This window comes from Zosterops lateralis, assembly GCF_965231275.1.
Source record: "Zosterops lateralis genome assembly, chromosome: 3".
Classification (NCBI taxonomy): domain Eukaryota; kingdom Metazoa; phylum Chordata; class Aves; order Passeriformes; family Zosteropidae; genus Zosterops; species Zosterops lateralis.
The window spans coordinates 85,148,254-85,168,820 of record NC_139764.1 but is presented as its reverse complement, the minus strand read 5'-3'; the positions used below and the strand labels follow the sequence as shown (position 1 = coordinate 85,168,820).

At 33.8% G+C, this 20,567-nt stretch overlaps 1 protein-coding gene across 1 annotated transcript in view; it reads left to right on the top strand.

The window, feature by feature from the left end:
* The window catches only part of ADGRB3 (adhesion G protein-coupled receptor B3), a 445,728-nt gene that overhangs the window by 258,591 nt on the left and 166,570 nt on the right, over positions 1-20,567 (top strand). The window contains exons 13-16 of the mRNA XM_083856501.1: positions 113-259; positions 993-1,068; positions 6,304-6,406; positions 12,408-12,451. Of these exons, the coding sequence (XP_083712627.1) occupies positions 113-259; positions 993-1,068; positions 6,304-6,406; positions 12,408-12,451 (370 nt within the window). The remainder of the gene's footprint in view (positions 1-112; positions 260-992; positions 1,069-6,303; positions 6,407-12,407; positions 12,452-20,567) is intronic.

Below are 20,567 nucleotides of genomic sequence, written 5' to 3'. Positions count from 1 at the left end.
ACTTGAAATGTGTAATTTAAAGTTTTGTTATCGCTGTACTGTTGTCTCTCTTATGCTTTAGCAGATGAAACACAATTTTAAATTTATATGATTTTATGATTTCTCTTACTAGTGGCTAGCATTCAGAAGCTTCCTGCTGCATCTGTTTTAACTGACATCAATTTCCCCATGAAAGGAAGAAAAGGAATGGTTGATTGGGCACGAAACTCAGAAGACAGGGTTGTCATTCCAAAAAATATCTTCACTCCTATGTCAACAGGTAAAAAAGCATATCAGCATGTTAATTTTCTATTAGCGTTATCCAGGCAACTCTGTATCTGTCTGATGGGATCACTGTATAATATAAGAGTGGTTCTTCTATTCCTCTTCAAAAGAAATACAGTACCCATAAGTTTATCCTAGAAAGAAATGAATGGGCTTAATTTCAGCACCTTGAACAAAAAGTGCTGCAGAAATCCTAGACATTATTTTCTACACCAAAGAAACAATGCTTTACTTAGTTATTGTGCACAAGATTTAATCTTTTTGATATGAGGTGAGCTGAAGAGCAGCTCCACTGAACCCCCTGAAGCTGCTGTGTTCCAGCAGACAGAGCCATTCTGACATAACTCTTACCAAAGGAAGCTCAGCAGGCAAATTATCCCAACTTCAGGTACAATTTATAAATACCATTGCAGTGCAGATCTCTGACATTAGAGAATTTACTCTGTAGACATTCTTTGAGAATGCTTAATTATAAATGTAAATTAACTAGAATGAATGTCAGCATACCATGATGGATTTTTTGAAAATGTGATCTTTGGTGGTTTAAATCTTTTGATATGCTCCTGACAGTGCTAATTTTTATGACAGACTTCTAGGAGATAATTCAAAATTATAATGTTTGTTTAAAATAAAGCTTGTATTGCAAAAATAAATGTTATTCAGAGGTTTTTATGATGAGGAAAGCTTGGGAAAGAGAGTTTTAAAATATTTTTCCTTACTCTTTTCAGAACTGGATGAATCAACTGTATTTGTGCTTGGAGCAGTGCTATACAAAAATTTAGAACTCATTTTACCCACTTTGAGGTAAGAAATCTCATAAATACAATATACATTCAACTATTTCAGGATAACAAATACACTATAGGTCAGAATAAAAGCAGACAGTCAAGACTATTTGCATATTAGTACCCCATGCATCACTACAGGCTGGGGCAGGGTGGATGGAAACTTACCTGATGGAAAAGGACCTGGGAATGTTGGTCAGTAGCAGGCTGAGCATGAGCCATCAGTGTGCCCAGATGGCCAAGAAGGCCAGTGACATCAGCGATAGTGTGACCAGCTGGACCAGGGCAGTGACTGTCTGCTTGCACTCTGACTCGCTCCCTGATGAGGCCTCATCTCAAATCCTGTGTCCAGTTCTGGACCCTTCACTACAAGAAAGACATTGAGGGGCTGGAGCAAGTCCAGAGAAGGGCAAAGGAGCTGGTGAACTCTCATAGGCAACTAGCAACAGGAGAAGAAGAAAGGGCCTCAAGCCCTGCCATGGGAGGTTCAGCAAGAATTTCTTCACTGAAAGGGTGCTTAAGCATTGGAATGGGCTTCCCAGGGAGATGTTGGAGTCCCCAGCCCTGGATGTATTCAAGAAATGACTGGATGTGGCACTTAGTGCTATGGTCTAGTTGACGAGGTGGTGACCAATCAAAGGTTGGATTGGTGATCTTAGGTATATTTTCCAACCTAGGTGATTTGGTGATTCTGTAATTTGAGATTGGAAAAAAAGCTGCAGCTCTAGTTGGTGCTGAAATTGTTGACTTATTATGCTCTATGAAAATTAGAACTGACATGCAGGTATTAAAATGATCTTTATTATAGTCTGTTTTATCATTTTATACTGTTTTGGGTGCATGAATGAGGTTTCTATATATTCCACTGCATTTGGAAAAGGTTTATTCTAGTTTGCTTGCATTTTGCAATGAAAAAATATCATCTTACACAACTTTATATTAATTATTCTTTATACTAACATTCCTTAACTGTAATAAATATTATCATAATAACCATATCAGTGCTGAGCACAATTAAATGCTTCACTGCATTGCCGTTGTCTATGGAGCAAACACTGTAAGATGCAAAGGAACATAACGTCATCTGTTTCTTCTATGATACACAGGAATTTAAAGAACATTCTGGATAAGTATCTCATGTGATGATTTTCTAAGAAAATTGACAATTAAATATATATCAAGGGTGAGAATAAAGATGAACAAAAATTAAACAAAGGTAAAATAAGTAAAATGATGTCATTATTGAGTTTGAAGGCCATATCATTTACACCTGATGATATAATAATAAATGTGATTTCTACCAGCTGCAGTTAGATATCTAGAAAGCTTTACCAGTTCCCATGTGATTTCAGTTCCTGGCTTTACGGGCATTAGGCGGGGAATAAAGAAAATATTTGGTTGTAATTTCCAGAAGAATAAAGGTGACATGCATTCCAATACATTCTTTAATTTTATCACTAGGAAGTATGCAAACCTCTGCATTTTCACAAGGAACTACTTAAAAAAATAAACAAACAAAAAATCTCAGTATATCTTCAGGGAAAGTCTTCCAAAGTACCTAACCACAGAATCCCAATCTGGTACATCATAGGTGTTCTGTGAGTAAAATGAGATTTCATTATCTAGAGCAGCCTATACAATATATTCACAAAACCCAAAATTAGCTGCATTTTACCATATGTGTTTGATTTTTCTTGGTTTTACTAGCATAGAGTCTATTGGAAGTAAGTAAACACAGTGTGAAATAGGAACTTGTAACTGCATTAATATAGAAGATTTTGGACTTAGTGTTTAATCCTACTGGTATATGTACCTTCAGAGAGTTTTGCCATGAGTGTTTAAACGAGAATTTAGGGAAGCAAAAAGAAAAGATTCTTCCTCATAAAAATGGGAGAAGGGGGATTTTTCCATGCACAAGTAAATAAACTTCATCTGATTATATTTTCTAATATATTTTGCTGCATTGCAATGTTCTTGTAATGTCTTATGGATTTTTTAATAGCAGATATTGAAATATTGAATATTTTCAGAACTCTAGACTGAGTATTATTTCCATAGCTCTTGCACCCCTGAGCACACTTGTGTTATTGTTAGGTTCACAGAAAATTGATTCTCAGTACAATACTCATCTAAAAGATATTATCTATAATTTCTCTCTTGAGCAGTCTGAAGGAATACATTGCATATTGCCATAATGTAAGGTAGTTTTTAACTTTTCCTTTAAGAAATAAGAACAAATAAAGAATCAATGATTTTGCTGTATCAAGCTTTATTTTCCATCACTTAAACAGCCACCATAGATTTCCTGCTAAAATTTTCTTCACTGAAATGTTCTCTTTCCCCATTTGAAACATTGTTCCTAACCCCGAACTTCAGGTGCTGTACAACCAAAAAGACCCTTAAATTTCTTTGGGTCAGCTTTGTTAGACTAAGTATGTACCTCAGACAGGCTTGTATTGCATCACATTACAGATTTGGCATCTGTAATTCTTCTGGAATGCATACAAATTTTACACATTGATCTATCATTTTGATCATGCTGTCTTGAGGTAGGAACATGCCTTATTCATACGTTCATTTTTCTGGAGTAACATGGATTCATTCTAAAAAGAGAAGAAAACATGAATTTTATACCACATAGGATCAATATGATTTCCCTTATATAAAAGAACACCCTCAAAATTTATACCCTGGTAGGAAAACAGCTTAATAAAATAAATATCTTTTATTAATGTCATTATTAACTCAGATCAGAAAAAAGCTCTAGGACAGCAGCTCTGAAATAATTTCTTGAGCTTTTACTCCATCATTTTGCTATCTTGAAGCTTCAAGGATTTATTCAGCCATAGTTTCCAAAAAATTTAATTGATTGTTTTTGAATAATTTATTTGAAAACTTATCCCTGATGAGCATCTTTCTGGACAGTCAGCAGAGCACGGTCTTGTAAAACTTCATTTCTTATTAAAGTTGAATTTTGGATTATTTTTGATGAAGGGGAAGTTGCTAATGGTGAAGTCACTCTCCACTATTAAAAAGCTGTAAGATAATGCACTTGCCCAGAAAGTGTGAGAGAGATCATTCCCATTCTATATCATTTGCCACATGAGAGGAACTGAAATTAAAATGTCCAAGGAAATTTTGTAAAAGCTGATTACTTAAATTTCTGGATAAGTGTTCTCAAAACTAGGCTGTTGTTAAAAAAAAAATCTTCAACAGAGATACCAATGGCACTGCACCAGTGGTTTTGAGATTTTTTTCAAATTTTTGAAATTGTTTTTACTACAAAGCTTTGAGCTTTAATTCAGAGGTATCTTAATATGCTGTGTGAGTTTAGAATGTACTTGACAGATTGTATTCTTCCAGGGACTGTCCAAGCAGTTAAATATGAAATACACAAGTAAGCATTCAGCCCAGACAGGACAGCAATGAGGGATGAAGTTTTCATTTCACAGTGATATATGCAGTTATATTTATTTTCTTGTAAAACAGTCTGCTAGGGGCTCTTGAGAATGTAAGTGGACTGGTAGAGTTTTATTGAGACAGGTAAAATGAATGTACTGAAGTTACAAACTAGGCATTAGATGTTCTTTCAGATCTCACCCAAGAACTGTTAGAACTGCACCAAAATGAGATAGACCAAGGAAAACTTTTTGAACCACAAAGACTTACTGTAAAAGAGTACTGAAGTATCAGTATTTACAATAGTCTGCATGAATTTCTAAAATTGTCATAATCTCGGAATAGATAGTACGTGCCACTTTCATTTGTCATGATGTGTTAGAGATATCAAGTTTTTTTTATTTATTTTTAGTTTTATTTGGCTTGGGGGAGGTTGGCTCTTTTTTAATAATTTCAGATATTCAGCTACTGTAATTCTACAGAATGCACTGAAAATTAGATAAACCTTAAATTTTAGCCTGATAGATGTATTTTTCTCAATAGTGTGTGAGACTTTAAAGTGCAAACAAAGGGAAGAAATAGGAATTAAGTAAAATAGAAAGTCAGTTCCATTATATTTTAGTTTTGTGATTTGGCTGAGTAGAGCTGGACTAGAACTCATACTTTCCCCCAGAAGAACAATTTCATTCTTTGTGCTGAATGAAATGCCTGCTGAGCTGAATTTCTGTTACTGTAGCCATGGCAATTCCTGTTTCAATGATCCAGCAAAATGGAATTCTCTCCTAAATACAAACTCCCTAGAGAAAAGAAGCAATTAAACAACAGCAGAAGCAAAAGAATATTTATAGTGTCTATTATAATTACATCTAAACTGTTTAGTTTCTTCTTTGATAACATCCTTTGATAACATTCGTTGATAACATTCTTTGATAATATTCTTGTGAGGTGTGGAAAGCAGCATTACACACAGAGTAAATATCATAATGATCACTAGAAACAGTGAGGCTGGTAATTGATGGTCATTCTAAACCTGATGGGGTCATAAGAAGCAAGGATCTCAGACATGAATGTCGACATGTCTTTATGCCTGTAATAGCATAACCTTGGCATTACTAGGCCTGTCCTAGAAAGGTTGCTATGATACATAGTGATCCACATTTTATATGAAAAAATAAATAGATGATGAATTACAAAAATGGGCAGAAAGTTACTATTCTGCATAACCTGGTACAATAATGTAAGACCAAACTTCATCTCATATATGGGAAAAAATTTGTTGGTTTTGGCAGGATTTCAGTCAGGGCACAATTGTGGTTTAAATTCTAAAAAGTATTTAGCTGATGAAGTTGCCCACTCATATACCAAATACAGTTTTTTTAGAATTGGGAACAGGTATGTTTTTTCACAAGCACAGAATCACCAGAACTGTAGTCTCCCATTGCACTCATCCATCTTCACAATCCTACTGTTAAAAATCAGAAAAAAACCCAGCACAGCACTTTGAAAGAAAAATTACAGTCTTCTGTAAAACATATCTAGTGGGTCTATGTTGAAAGAAGTAGATGAGATACACTCAAACATGCATAGAATGTTTGTGTCATCAATGCATTCTTCTAACCAATAAATAGTACTTTAAGGAATTGTACTTCTGCATCATTGGTGCTTTTCAGTCTTCAATGTATTGAGTACAGTTGGAAGTAAGCGTTTTCACCACTTTCAAACAAATTATATTCTCCCTTAATATTTGTCAACTAAAGTCACAGAAAATACCCTATGAATTCTTTAAATGTAATATTAGAAGTCTTATTTAACTTTATAAACATTTCAATTTACCATTTTTTTCATTTTCATACAGGAATTTTACAGTTGTTAATTCAAAAATCATTGTTGTTACTATACGACCTGAGCCTAAAACTACAGATTCTTTCCTGGAGATAGAACTGGCCCACCTGTCTAATGTAAGTACAAAGATAACTGATATGCTTTTACAAGAGTATTTGCCAGATAACATGAGAGAAAAGAAGTGGTGTTGTTTTAAATATCAGGTAATAAAATGCAGTTTAACTTCTAAAATTCAAGCCAAGAACAGTGTAACAATCTTTGAAGGAATGTGTACTTGTTTCATACATACATATAAACAAAACAAAATTAATTGTTCTTTTGTGAATGTTGAGGGGTTTTGTTAAACAGCAATTTCTAGTGAATAGTTTCCATTAAATGCTTTCATGGTTACAGTTGAAAATGTGCTATTGTACTGACTACTTAACCTTTTCCTCCCTGCATAAGCCATAGAGCTACAATAGTTCTTCTGGCCTTTTGTTCCTTTCTTTCATTGTTTTATAGAAGCCAGTTTTCATTTAACCTATTGTAGCAGACTTCAAAAATGCTCTGGTTCCAATTTAGCTTACAGTCCTCATAAATGCTTGAGACTTTTTGTGCAACCATTTAAATTCTATACTTTCCAGGCCTTAATCTCACATTAAAAATGTTATGAATATGAAAAAAGTTTACTTTATTTCCAAATAAATATATTCCAAATAAATATATTCCAAATAAATATAAAAAACATATATTTTTTCCTGTTTTTAGCAGTCTCCCAGCACTCACAGGGAGAATAAAATATATCTTTTGTGGAAAATTTTTGTCATATACAATATTGGGAAAATAATGTTGACTAACAAGCATGGGGTTAATTTATGTGAAGGCACAATATGTAAACTCTCTCTGCTTATGTTATTAAAAGCTAGAGTTTGCTTTGAATAGTCATAAAAAGTCAGAAGAGACAGTTACTCAAGCTTTTGAAAATAGTATTGTTATGCAAGAATCTTTAAAGCAATATTTTTTAATTTCAAAACAGTTTCTCAAGTGGTCATATAGATACAATTCAGCTACAGAAGTTCCAGATATTTCAGTCAGTAGAAAAATTGAAGTAGTGAGTCAGGTGAAAAGTATGAAGAAAACTTTTTGAACTCTAGATCCTTCATTAACATTTTACTCAAGTTTGAAAAGACTGTTTTGCCATCAGTGGTCATTATGACCTGCCATTTAGCTCCCAGAAAAATACCAATGCAAAGAACATCTCTAGTGAAAGTTTGGCAGAAAAAAAGGAGCCGAGGAACATAAACTTGAGCTGACTCCTTACCTTTCAACAATTTTAAAAGCACATTGACGAAGAATGGTGTCGATTTGGTGTTTTAAGGGTCTCTGTTTCAATTTATTTACAAGATGGTTTAAGCCATGTAGATTTCATTTTCTGTTTTATTTTCTTTGAAACCTAAAATACATTGTATATATTAGGAGAAAATCTCAATATTTAACATAATGTTTGTTTCTGTCAGGTATTTCACTAAAAATACTACAAAATATTTGCTGAAGTAAACACTAATTATTCCTATATATCAGGGAAAAAAATCAATCACCTTTGAAATAGAATACAGACTTTGATTTTACTAAGATCATTATTTGGAAGATTTATGGTAGTCGTCAAAGCTAGATTTATAATCTATTATTTTAACAATGATTGGGGGGCTATTACACAAATTACAGAATATGACATTTATATTTTGAAACTGAAATAACTACTTGCAAAAGTAACAGGTTAGGTGGTATATGGGGTAACAGGTAAGAAAAAAATTCTCATTAATTTGGTCACATGCAAGAAAAGAAGTTTTTAAATTATATAAGAAAATAATACTAGTAAGCGATGTATCAGTGTTGAAAATATTTCTAGACCAAACACAAGCTAATAAAACAAGCACAACACAGGCAAGACTAGACTAATAAAAGGTTGAACTGCTAACCCCAGAAGATGAGATTCTACAAAATTCTTAGAGAGGGCATTGTTTTTCATCTTTTTTATTTTTTATCTGTCCCTTTGATTAATTTACAGAGCAAGTTTCTGCCACGTTTGAAAAACTTGGAAATTAAACTTCATTGTTGCAAAAGATCAGATTAGAGATGCTGATTGTCACCTTGCTTTGGCAACCTTTCAGTAACAGAACATTAATTAATATTGTATGAGCTCGTCTCTTGACAAAGCAAAAAGATAATAACCTTTCCAATACATATCAGATAATTTCTCTTTTTTGGTTCAGGTTTTGTCCTGTAATATAATCCAGAGAAGCATCAAGTGCTTGGATCAAATTTTCATGCATGCTATAATTATGTAGGATCTCAATCCACCTGAATACACAAGTTGGATTGGCAGATACAATGACAGTATATTGCTCAAAAAATCTGTGAATATAAATCAGTTATATAATTTTAATATTTTTAAGAATTTGGTCATTTGTGTTCAAGACTTAGCCTTCATAATGGAACTTTGGTTTAAAGAAATAGGTCTGTAGATGCACAAAAATTATATTCTGTAAATTTGAGTATTCCTTTAGACTAAATCTACTTCTTTGCTATAATTTTCTCAGCTGAAAATAGGGATTCATTCTATTATAATATATTACCATGTATTATATATATTATATATTACAATATATATATTATATATATAACATATTACCATATAGAATGAGCTTTATATACATACAGCAAGATAAAAGCATTCTTAATATATACATATAACATATACATATATATAAAATATAATATATATATAACATTATATATTAATGGCTCACAAATTAAACATTATGTCATTCAAATAGATTAATTACTAAAGAGAAAATAAAATATGTTCTCTTTCATCTGATTTTTTTAATGTCTCAGTGTTATATTTATTCTTTTCAAACCTTTGTTCTTACAAATGCTGTTCATTTATTCAGTACAGGTTTTTTGCAAATTGATTTAATAAGCATTTTGTAGAGCATGCCTACTAGTACATAGGAGTATATTCATACATTTGTTCTTTCTCATCTACTGACTAAATAAAGTAGATAAGATGAAAAAAGATGGGCAAATGGAGCATTTAAAATAAGTTAATATGGCTTAAAATACCAATTTATTCAAAATTTATAACAATTTCTTCATTTTGTTTCCATTTTATTAATAAAACTGGAGGATTATCTTTTGGAGGAAGTGCAAACCACAATTGCATGTGCTGTTTGAAATATATTGCATGGTATTTGGATTTGTAGATAAATGCAAATATAACAGAGAGCTGACCAGAGTGGAATGCGGGTTCCAATGCATCACTGCTCAGTTGGTTAGCGCTTTGTGCTAATAACAAATAGCAACAAGGTTGTGGGTTCAGTCCCCATATGGCCATTCACTTAAGAGTTGGGCTTGATGATCCTTGTGGATTCATTTCAATTCAGAATATTCTGTGGTCTGTGATTTAGAGAACATGATATTTGGTCTTATAAACTGTGAACATGTAGAGGAATATGGTCACAATTTTCCAGTAGTTTGATTAAAGGGATAACAAAGCAGTCTTTTTAAAAAAACACACAACTCAAACAGAACCTATTTGCTCTAGAGAGAATATGAACTCTCACCTTCTGACAGCACAGAAGTTTACTCCAGGGCCACCAGAATAACGAGCCAGCAGTAGCATAGGACATGAAGCTCTCAATGCGACTGAAAACCCTGGCTACAAAACACAGTTGGCACTGTGCTGAATAGCTGTCAAAGTTGCCAATCACATCTCAAAAGTTCAGTTTTATATGCCAGACAGAGATATATACACATACACACTCACACACATATGCCCATTTTTGACATATCCAAGTAATGTTCTGTAGTGTATAAATCAATGCTACCACAGTTGTAAACGCTAATGAACAGAGAAGTTTCCTAGGCTGCAGCTGAGTAATTAGCTGGTAAGAGCACTGCCCTCATAGAGAGCTGTGGCTGTTGGAGGCAGCTCTACAACAGCATGCAACATTGCCAAGAGGTACCCCAGAAAGGCTGTAAAAAAGGGAGCAAGAGATTAAAGGCAAAGAAGCAAATACAGAAACAAGCTCTTTGTGGTCCCAGCTGTGCTTGAAGAGTATTTGATCAAGTATCAAAAGAGGAAGAAGTTCTGACAGGGTGCTGTGCCCTTGCAAGCTGCCACTTCTGCTGAAACAAGCCCTCCCTCGAGACTTTTTTGTGGACCAGGAGTAATATTTATCCTGCTTCCCATGTTTCTGCCTAATCTCTCATTAGTGACTGCAAGAGCCAAACAAACTCTTTTCATTTGAATACATTTCAAAGAGAGCAAACTGTGTGATCTGACAGCAATTTTATCATGTTTCAGTTTTCTGCAAAGGTTTTTAATTCCCCTTATTTTGTAGATTTCTTTATAATGGACATTATTTTCTGAAAGTGTTTTGTATTCATTCTATTTGCACTGTGGGAATAGCAAGCACAAACTCTATGATGTCCACTGCTGAGAAAGACAAGTCTCAGATCTGAGAGATGCAAAGCCTTAACATGATGCAGCTATAAAAGTACGTTTTTAATATGCATATAGCTGTATCAGATGTATCAGAAGTAGAACCCTCTTCACCTAGCCTTACTATACAAATTAATACTCTTTATAAAATTATATTTTACATTAAAATTACATTTTATAAAGAAAATTTAATTCTTCATGGATATTCTTTTGTTCCTAATTCTTATCCTTCTATCTCTTAGTCCTTCAATGTATCTGAAAGTTCTTGGCAAGTGATGCAGAACCTGTTCTCCAAATCTCAATTGGCCTATTATCCACTGCTTTGTCCTGTGCCCTCTTCCCCTTTTTTATATTATAAATACTTCAGGAGATGGAGCATCCTTTATTTATGTTTGTACAGTGCTATGTAAATATAAAGTGCCATAAGTATATGTTGGTTTTAAATATTTATACTCTACTCATAAAATTCAATGCAGTCAGCAAAATACTGAAGTTGAGGTTCAAAAATTCCCTAAATGCCTCTCTCAAAAGCATCTGCAGAAGGACTTTTTTTATCTTTGAAAAAGAGGTAGATGGAATAATTTAAATATTTAATAGATTTTTACTTTACAGGTTGCGGTGTTTTTTTTCTATAAATAAATCATTTTTGAGAATAAAATATTAAGGTATGCTTTGTTTATATGAAAGTACCTTTATATCTACTGCATCCACTGTGCTAGCACTGTTCACTAGCACTGACATCAAAAATAGTGAACTCCACCTGTTTCTTCAAATCATGTGTGATTTTTTAAAAATATATATTTATTATATATTTTATATAATTTTAAATGTAGTTCTGACTCCTGGGGACATCTAATGCTTATGGTGAACAGGAATATAGTTTAGCAGTTTTAAGTACTTCTATGTCAATCTGAGTGAATTTCAGTTTTGTCTCTACATTTCCTAGGCAACATGAATAACCATGAATAATTTTACAGAATTTTCAATATCCCAAAAATTCTCCATGGTTCAGTGATTTTCAATAAAAACCTAGGCTCTCAATCTATTCTAAATCAAATCAGAAATTTTCCACGGACTTTGAAATTGGAGCCGGTACTGTAAAACTCAATCACAAACAACAAAAAAATATTTTGAGAAAAAAAACTCTGCTGATTTAAGACCTAATTGAAAAAAACCTTTGGACACTGAATGTGGGGTCCGTGAATCTGAAATCCCAACCTCAAGACATTTTGCCCAACATATGCTTAAAATTTTTAAAGCTGTATTGATTTTGACATCCAAGTTCCTAAGTGGTGTTAAGTTCTTCCTCTAAAATCACCCGAAATATTCAATCAAGTCTCTTAAAAGTTTAACTGTTATCTCATATTTCACTTCCACTAGGATATACCAAATAGAAACATTTATGCTTTCCTTATTTAAGCAGAGAATGCACATATACTCAGCTCTGAGGTTCAAGTGCCTTCAAAATACCCCATAAGAATTAACTGTAAGCTTTTCCCATTTCAGTGGCATCAATTCATCAGAGTACAAGGATGATCTTGTTAGGAGAAGACTGAAATAAATTTTTAGGTCAAGCATGACAGATATTTTTGGATATGGTTAACTAATAGGTCTATTTGTTTTCTTCTTAGGGCACATTGAATCCCTACTGTGTGCTGTGGGATGATTCAAGAATGTAAGTGACAGATGTTTGCTTCTATTGCTATAGCTCAAATATTACAAAGTACCTAACAATATTTAAATAGTTGGTCAGTAAATGGGTTGATACAAGGGCAGAGAAAGTGAACCTTTGTCAGAGTGGAAGTACTGGATTCTCCAGTCACTTGGCTTAATTTTTGCAGATATATAAACTGAAATATTACAATATCTCACCAGAAAGAGACTCCTCACATAGCAATTTTAATCTGCTTTTTCAAGATTAAAATGGGAATGGCTAAGAACTGTAGTTCCTTCATGGTAGTTGCTGGGCAACAAACAAGTGGGTAAATGATAACTAAGGAGGACTCCCATTTCTGTTACTGCAGGGAGAAAGACAATTTCAAGTGTGATCCCCACAGCAATCTTCATTTTAGTTGGTTCAAATTTTCATTTAAGTTTATTAAAATAATACCTGTATACTAAGCAGTGAAATCTTACTATTAGTCTTCTACATTTGTTTAGTATTCCCTTTCTATAGCAAAAAAAGAAAGTGTTGCTGTAAGAAACCAAACTGGCAAAATCCAGTTGTGGTTTAAAATTAATCCCAAATTTATGCGGTTGTAATTTGCTGTATTAATCTTTCACAGTAAATCTCCCATTAAAGTCAAGGTAAACTTTGCATCAATGCAGATTGTTTCAAGAAGGATCCCTATATGGTTGCCGTGTTACTTTTTTTTTAAAGATTATGTTGTACTTCTTATCCAGGTATATAATATATGTCTTATGATACATATCTACAGTGTTAGAAATTGCATGATTTTTGTGATATTCTGAGTGCTTTTATCTTTTAGCTTGGATTTACATCAGCACACTGATGGCTGAGAAACAACATTATAGTACAGAAATGTGAAACTTTCGACATGATACTAGAAATCTTTCCAAAAAAAGTAGAACCATGGTCTGTGCCTCTGCAAAAGAATTGTAATGCCATTATTTGGTAACATCACAGTATTCAATTTCTGTGAAATCTGTGACGTATATGAAAGATGTCATATTACGCATTTTTAGGAGCACATAAAATGCAAAAAATTTGGAACGTGTTCTTTGTTTTCTCTTCACAGTATTTTGCTTATATAGGAGTGGTACAGTGCTTTGTTTATAATTTTTTGTATGGGTTACTTTCAGTACTGTGTATTTAGAGCACATGTTCTGATTTCACTGTTCCAATCCAGAATATCAAAGACACATTTGAATGTAATTTGACTACTAAAAAACCCCCAACACCATGCTGCATATTTAATAATGTGATTAAAAGGTTTTATTCAGGTATTTGGGATGAATGTGTGAAGAAGTCACAAAAAATGCATTTTGTACTTGCCACTTGTTTTGCACTTCTCTTAGTGTATTTTATGGAGAAGTTCAGTGATATGTGTAAGTACTGCATTCAATATGTTTCAGAATCTAGACTGAAAAGTAAACTTTTGAAACATCTAAAATTTACATAAAGCTTACATAAAATAGTCTGAGGTTTTTGCGGGAGAAGCATGCATTTTTGTGTTCTGAAGGATATCTTTTCTAGGCATATTATTTAATAGTAGCTATTGAATATGTTAGAAAATGTGAAGAGTGGGGGTGTTCTTGGAGATGTGTCCATTTTTAAAAGTGATATGAGCCCTGAAATATTCCCAATAAGATGCCATGCAGCAAGGTCTGCATGGACACCACTGTCACTTGTTTTGCATATGGATGTGTGATATTTTTTGGGAATGTGACATTATCTCTTATCAGAATGTGCAATAGCAAGAGCAAACTTCTACTTTTTTCCTCCATCCCTTTGGAGAATATCTCTACTGTTAGCTTATTCAAAAATTATTTTCCTATCTTTTATTATTTTGTTTCTTTTTCATTTGGACCATTGTATATGTATTTGGTCAGGAATATTTCAGAATTTGTATTCTGACATTGTGTGTTTTAAATTCTGAAAGCTCTATAATGCTGAGTCAGCTTCTATCATTTATAAATCTAAACAAAAAAATACGTAGAGGAATATACAATTGATTAGGTACTCATGATTATGTTGGGTTCTTGGTGGCTTGATTTTCCTTTACTTTTCTACTTTTTCTATGTCTCAAGAATTAGTTATCTTCACCAGCCGGCAATTGGATTTGATGGATTAATAGCCTAATTCACATTGCAAATCCTACAGAGCTGTGATGTACTCATGTCCTTCCAAACTGGATAATTTTTGCATAACCAGGACTTGGCAAGCATTTTGGAATAAACCCAACAAAAAGTAGTCTGCTTTAGTTGAGGGTGCTTAACTAATCAATAGTCTGTCATGAGTCAGGTGTTTTAAATTAAGTGGTTTTCAGATGAAAACTGTTTTTACTTTTATCATTGGTATCCAGCCAGCAGCAATCTCTAATGGGCTTTTCCACATTTTTAGCCACTTCTCCCACACCTTTATCTACATTGAAAATTCACATTTGGTCAATGATACTCCCTCCACTGATCTTGTCAGTTTAATACTTCTCCAGCAGCAAGGAAAGAAAGCTTTGTCTACCTGGATTTTGGACATGCTTTTCAGGAGATTAATCAATGATTGCAGTTCTCTGGCTTCCATCCCTGAAGAAAGTTCTGGATCTCTGAGCTGTTTAATCACACCAGATCATGAAAGTTATCCTACTGCCATTATTATCTGTGACAATTTGATCATCTTAACTTTGGCAAAAGCAGTTTTAATTCCTTCTTTCTATGAGATTTGGTGAGTCTTGCCTCTGATTATCTTTTATAAGGTTTCCTATTTATCAAGCTGGCAGCCTTGTGCCCTTTACTGTAAGCATCTAGTCAAATCTGTGTACAATATCGAGACAGTGGAACTAAAGAACAAAATAATATGTCACGTACTAAACTCAATCCAATAATGCAACATTTTATTTCAGTCAATTATCCCAAAATATAGAGCACATGTCTCTGTGGTGATTGAAACCAGGCTTTTTTTTTATGTTTTCTGGTGCTTCCTTTGATACTTCCAGATTCCCTACACAAAGCTTGTAGCATCAGTTGTGTGTAAGTGATGATTTTTCCCCCTCAGAAATGAGTGATAACTTCACCTACTCATTTTAGAAAATATATTCAGATGTTGCCTTCAGTAAAATGTTAGAATACTGACTGCTTCTCTGTGTAGTTCATAGGAAAATTCTTGGAATATTTTTACTTAGCATTCTAAGGAGAATGGTTAAACCAACCAACCAAAAAATTCAGAGTTGTGTCTTTTCTCTTTACATTATCTCGTGGGAGCAAACAATCCCCACTGTCAGGAATGGTTTTGTGATACATTAGTTCAGGTGTCTCAGTCCACAAAAAGAAGGAAAAGGAGTTGGTCAGATACTAGCACTGACTTTAAAATCACAAAAGTGATTTAAAATACTTTAAGATGAAAAAAAACTAGAAACTTTTCTTTTGTCCTTCCTAGCTTTCTAGAAAGGATAACAAGAAAGGATAGGGAGACAGCAAAAACAGTCTCAACCAACAGCTGAGTCACCTGTCTTGGTTGTGTCTCCTCCCAGTCTCCCAAATGCTCCCAGTGTCCTCACCAGCATGGCAGCATGAAAAGCAGCAAAGGCCTTGGCTCTGTGTAAGCCTTGCTCAGCAATAACAAAAACATCTCTATACTATCAACTCTTTGTTCAGCACAAATCCATAACCCCATACTAGCCACTGTGAAGACAATTTATCCCAGTCAAAAGCAGCACAATGGATCTCTAACATCTATGAAAGTTTGGTCAGACAAAATCAGTTATTTGTCTTAGAGGAAGGACCCAGCCCCTGGAATTTTGAACCAGACTGCAGGATTCAAAACACTTTAGGAGGCTGAAAAGGTAGGTGCACATTACTGAGTGTGGGAAGTACTGCCCTGACATGCAACCCTCAGATTTGCAGTGAGGGCATGGAAGGTGGGGTAGATGTGTTGGGCCACAGAGGGGAAGTGATATCTCACATGGGAGTTTCCAGAGTCACCAACTGATTAGCAAAATAGTGCAGCTGATGTTTGTTGTTTTAGAAGTGTGTTGGACATAATGTGGGCACATGTGTTCTCCACAGGACAGAGTCAGTTGTTGCTGGTGTGCTGCACATCTGTATGCAGCGCAACACATCTCACAGCACTGAGTAAGGAAAGGGTTTTAGTATTCTGAAGCTATCTGCTAGTTGCTGCAGAAGGATGTTATAACAGTATGACAGCATTTTATTTGACCATATGTGTGCTCATAATAGTTTGTGCCTGCTGACTGTACAGTTGGAAGAAGTACAATAGAATTAGCTGAAATTTTTAATATTTTGAGAATTTTGACCTGGTTCAGTTTTAGGTTAGGACAAGTGGTACATCTGCTGTATTTTATTTTTTTTTTTTTTTACCTACTGCTATGCAAGTTTCCATGGGCAGTGGTTTAGATTTTCTATCCTTATGAAAGTATGAATACCCATATATGCAAAATGACAAAATGCATACATTTATATAACTTTACAATTACACTCTAGACATTGTAATATCCTCCATTAAAGAGGGTTAAAAAAAGTTTACGCTTGCTTCTTTTTTAAATTATGCCCTACAGCTTTTAATTATTTTTCTTCCATTGTCCCTGGATACAAGTCTGGAGAATTAGTCCATTAAAGAAAATTTTCAACACAAATAAACAAGAGTCTACTAGCTGGTTGTGATTTTCTGCAACTCAGGTTTACAATATAAACTTGTGTACATGGCAACAAAAAACTTATGCATTTTGTTCCCCGGTGGTAAAATTGACAGGGAACACTGCTCTGCTATCTCTCTCTCCTCTCCACTTCGATTTTTAAAACTAGCACAAAGGTTTGGGTTTGTTTTTTTTCTTTTTTTGTCCTAGCCTTGCAAACCTTTGAAAATACATTCAAGAAGACTCTTTATAACTTTTGTCAAAATGTGTCAAACTAATCCTCAAATCATTAGAATACCCTAAGTCAGAATTTTCTTCTGAAAATATTAATAGCAACATCTCCTTACTTTATATTACTTCACAGTCATATTACTTTTGTCACCAGAAAGATATTGAAATTGAATGACAGTAAGTATAGTTTGGCAGTACATGCCAGATAAAGCTTTGCTTCTTCCATTGACTACAGTCAATCTTGTTGGTCCAGCTTTACAGTCAGACTTTACTTCTGGCACCGTTTTGAAGGCAGAAAATTCTCTTGCCATGTTAGTTTTCTATGCTTATGTTTATTGGCTTAAATGCCCCCTGGAATGCCTGCTTTTATGAAGAACTTTCCATAGTGGAACCTGGGTAATAGCACACTACACATTGTATTCCTGATTGTCCTGCATAAGGACTGGAAGACTTTACAGAATCGTGTTCTTTTTCATTAAAACAGTATGGAACGAAAAACCTGATCCAAACTCCTTTGCAGACAACTAAAAGGCTTTGACTGATTAGAATCAGATCAAGTGGAGAACCATGCAAGCCATGCAAGACATAAAATTAAAAAATTTTAAATTCACAAACTGCTAAGATTATACTGTAATGCAGAAAATTAATTCTGAAATATTGTACAATATAAATCAGGTTCTTTGTGTTGAAAAAGAGACAAAAATTTTCTTTGCTTAAGTCATACACAAAATGAATCAGTATATATGGGAGGAATTTATAATTTAGTACTTTTTTTATAACACTGCTCTTCACTAACACCTACACGGCCATGAACAGAGCTTACATGTCGTGCTGAGACTTATAACAAAAAAATGAAATCAAATTAATTCCTGGTAATAAGTTTGCTTTAATTTTTACTGGGTGATAATCAACTCAATTTGTTGAGAACTCAATTGCTATTTATTGCTTTTATGTAAATGTAGAATTTCACAAACTAAAAATAGTGGTTTCTTGTAATATCAGGCAGTTTAAATTCTGGAATGTAACTAAAAAGAGTCAGTGATTTATCTTCATAATCTAATTTAGAGATTGTAATTGGACTTCTGACAGATTTTTGGTGTATAATGAGGAGAAAAGATAATTGAATTTTGAATAAACTTCACTACAGAAAACAATCATTCATTATTTGGTTTTGTATCTAGGTTTCCAGAAAAATTCATGGATCTTACTAAGTCAAATAAAATGCAGTTGTTTTTTTCTTAATAAAATTTCACCAAGAAATGCAACAGACAGGACCTGGTAGTCCAGGATGGGGCTGACTGGACTGACTTATATGAGAAAACAATCTGTACCAAATAGAATACGGCTTCCAAAAGTACAAAATAGCACAATTGCCACTGCAAAAGTTTAGCAACCTTTCTCGTTTATGTCATGTACTTCATAAAGATTTTCACACCTGCAAATTTAAAAGCAATTTAACATAGAGCTTCATACCAGCCTCCCTGGTTTACAGCTAGAGGAAACTAGAACAAGATGAAACTCTTAGCTCTACCAGGGTTTAATGAGTGAACTTGGAGTTCAGGTTCACTCAATGAACCCTGGTAGAGTTAGAGTCCCAAATTCCTGAGTCCTAAGTGACAATGTTTCCTAGCTGTTCTCAAAGCCAATATCATTCTCTTGCCATGGAGCAGATCTATGAAGTATAAATAGTTTTATAATGATATTTCTGTTTCCTTTTCTCATTCATTCTGATGATCTCATGACTGTTGTCTGTTTTGGAGAATTTAGCTCTGTCCAACAAAAGTAGTGCAGAAGCACTAAAGGTCCTTGTATTATACCATCCTTAAATAAAAATAAAATCTGCTTGTGCCACCAAAGAAGTTGAATAACCTGGGAAATATTTACTTGTCCATGTGCGAAGAACTGTGCACCTATTCCTTTGAAAATAGGGATACAGGTCATATGCATAAAACTTCTTGTAAGTAAAACTTCTTGTAAAAAAAAATCTTTTTTGTTTCTTTTAAATTTATTTGCAGTCAATACAAAAAACCCCAACAAAACAGAACTACAACTGGTATAAAATATAGCTAGTTTTAGTAATATGATAAGAAGAATGTAATACAATGTATTGCTTAGCACTCGTGGAGTGTAGGTTTGCCTGTCTTTACTTGAAAATGTGTACATCTAATTCTCCTGAATTCCCCTGATAAACCAAACATCATGTAATTCATTGAAGTCTGGTCTGTCTTATTACAAGTGTTTTTTAGCAAAATGACCTTAAATAAATATTTGAAATTGTGTTTTGAAATTTATCTTAGAGGTCATCTTCCAGCTCTAGCAGTTGTTCTTGAATTGTCAACACTGAAATTGCATCTCTGCCTGATAAAACTGTAAAACTATATCAAAATCACTCAAACATGTCCAGTGTAAATCTGCCATATGTTATCAGTCACTATCACAAATATACATGCTCTCATGCTGTATCAGCATGTCACTGACCTCTCAGGTGCCTTTACCCATAATTAATCTTTTGCTGAATCTCTGAGCCAAAGTTGAGTAAGATGAGCAAATTCAGTAAAATCTCTTCCTGAACCAGTCACTAGAGGGAAGCAAAGACCTTCACGTGCCTGTTCATGACGTCAATCAACGTGTATGTCCTCACTGACAAAATCTGGCCAGTATTCAATCTAAATTTTTTTGAGGCTTATTTGGTGAAAAATAACCCTTTAGAAAAGAAATATTTGTTTGTTCATTCGTTCATTTATTTCTGTTTCTGTATGGTTTATTTCCAGAGGCCATTGTCATTAAAATGTAGAGTTATTTTTGTCAGTCATGTTATCAGAATTTGAATCTAGACAAGAAATTCAGTGCAGACCAGATAAAGAAGACAGGTTTAAGACTTTCAGGCTTTGAAGTGTCCCAATATTCAGAAAAATACGTTGAAATATTAGTGAAGTATGCACTTGCATATTGTTGCACTTGCATCTTGTTGCAAAATCTAAGATAAAATCTACCATTTTCTTGATATCTTTTTGTTGATTTTCCCTTAGCTACCCATGTATTCAATTTTTTTTTTCCTGTGGTACTTAATCATCCTGCATAAACAGTTTTTTGGTATATACCAGGTAAACAGATTAAAAGAACATCAAGTCATTAAATAAGACTACTTCATCATGCACTCTGTCTCAGCACAGAGAAAGCATAATGTGCATATATATCAAGTCATATTTATCTTGCAATTTATGACAGATT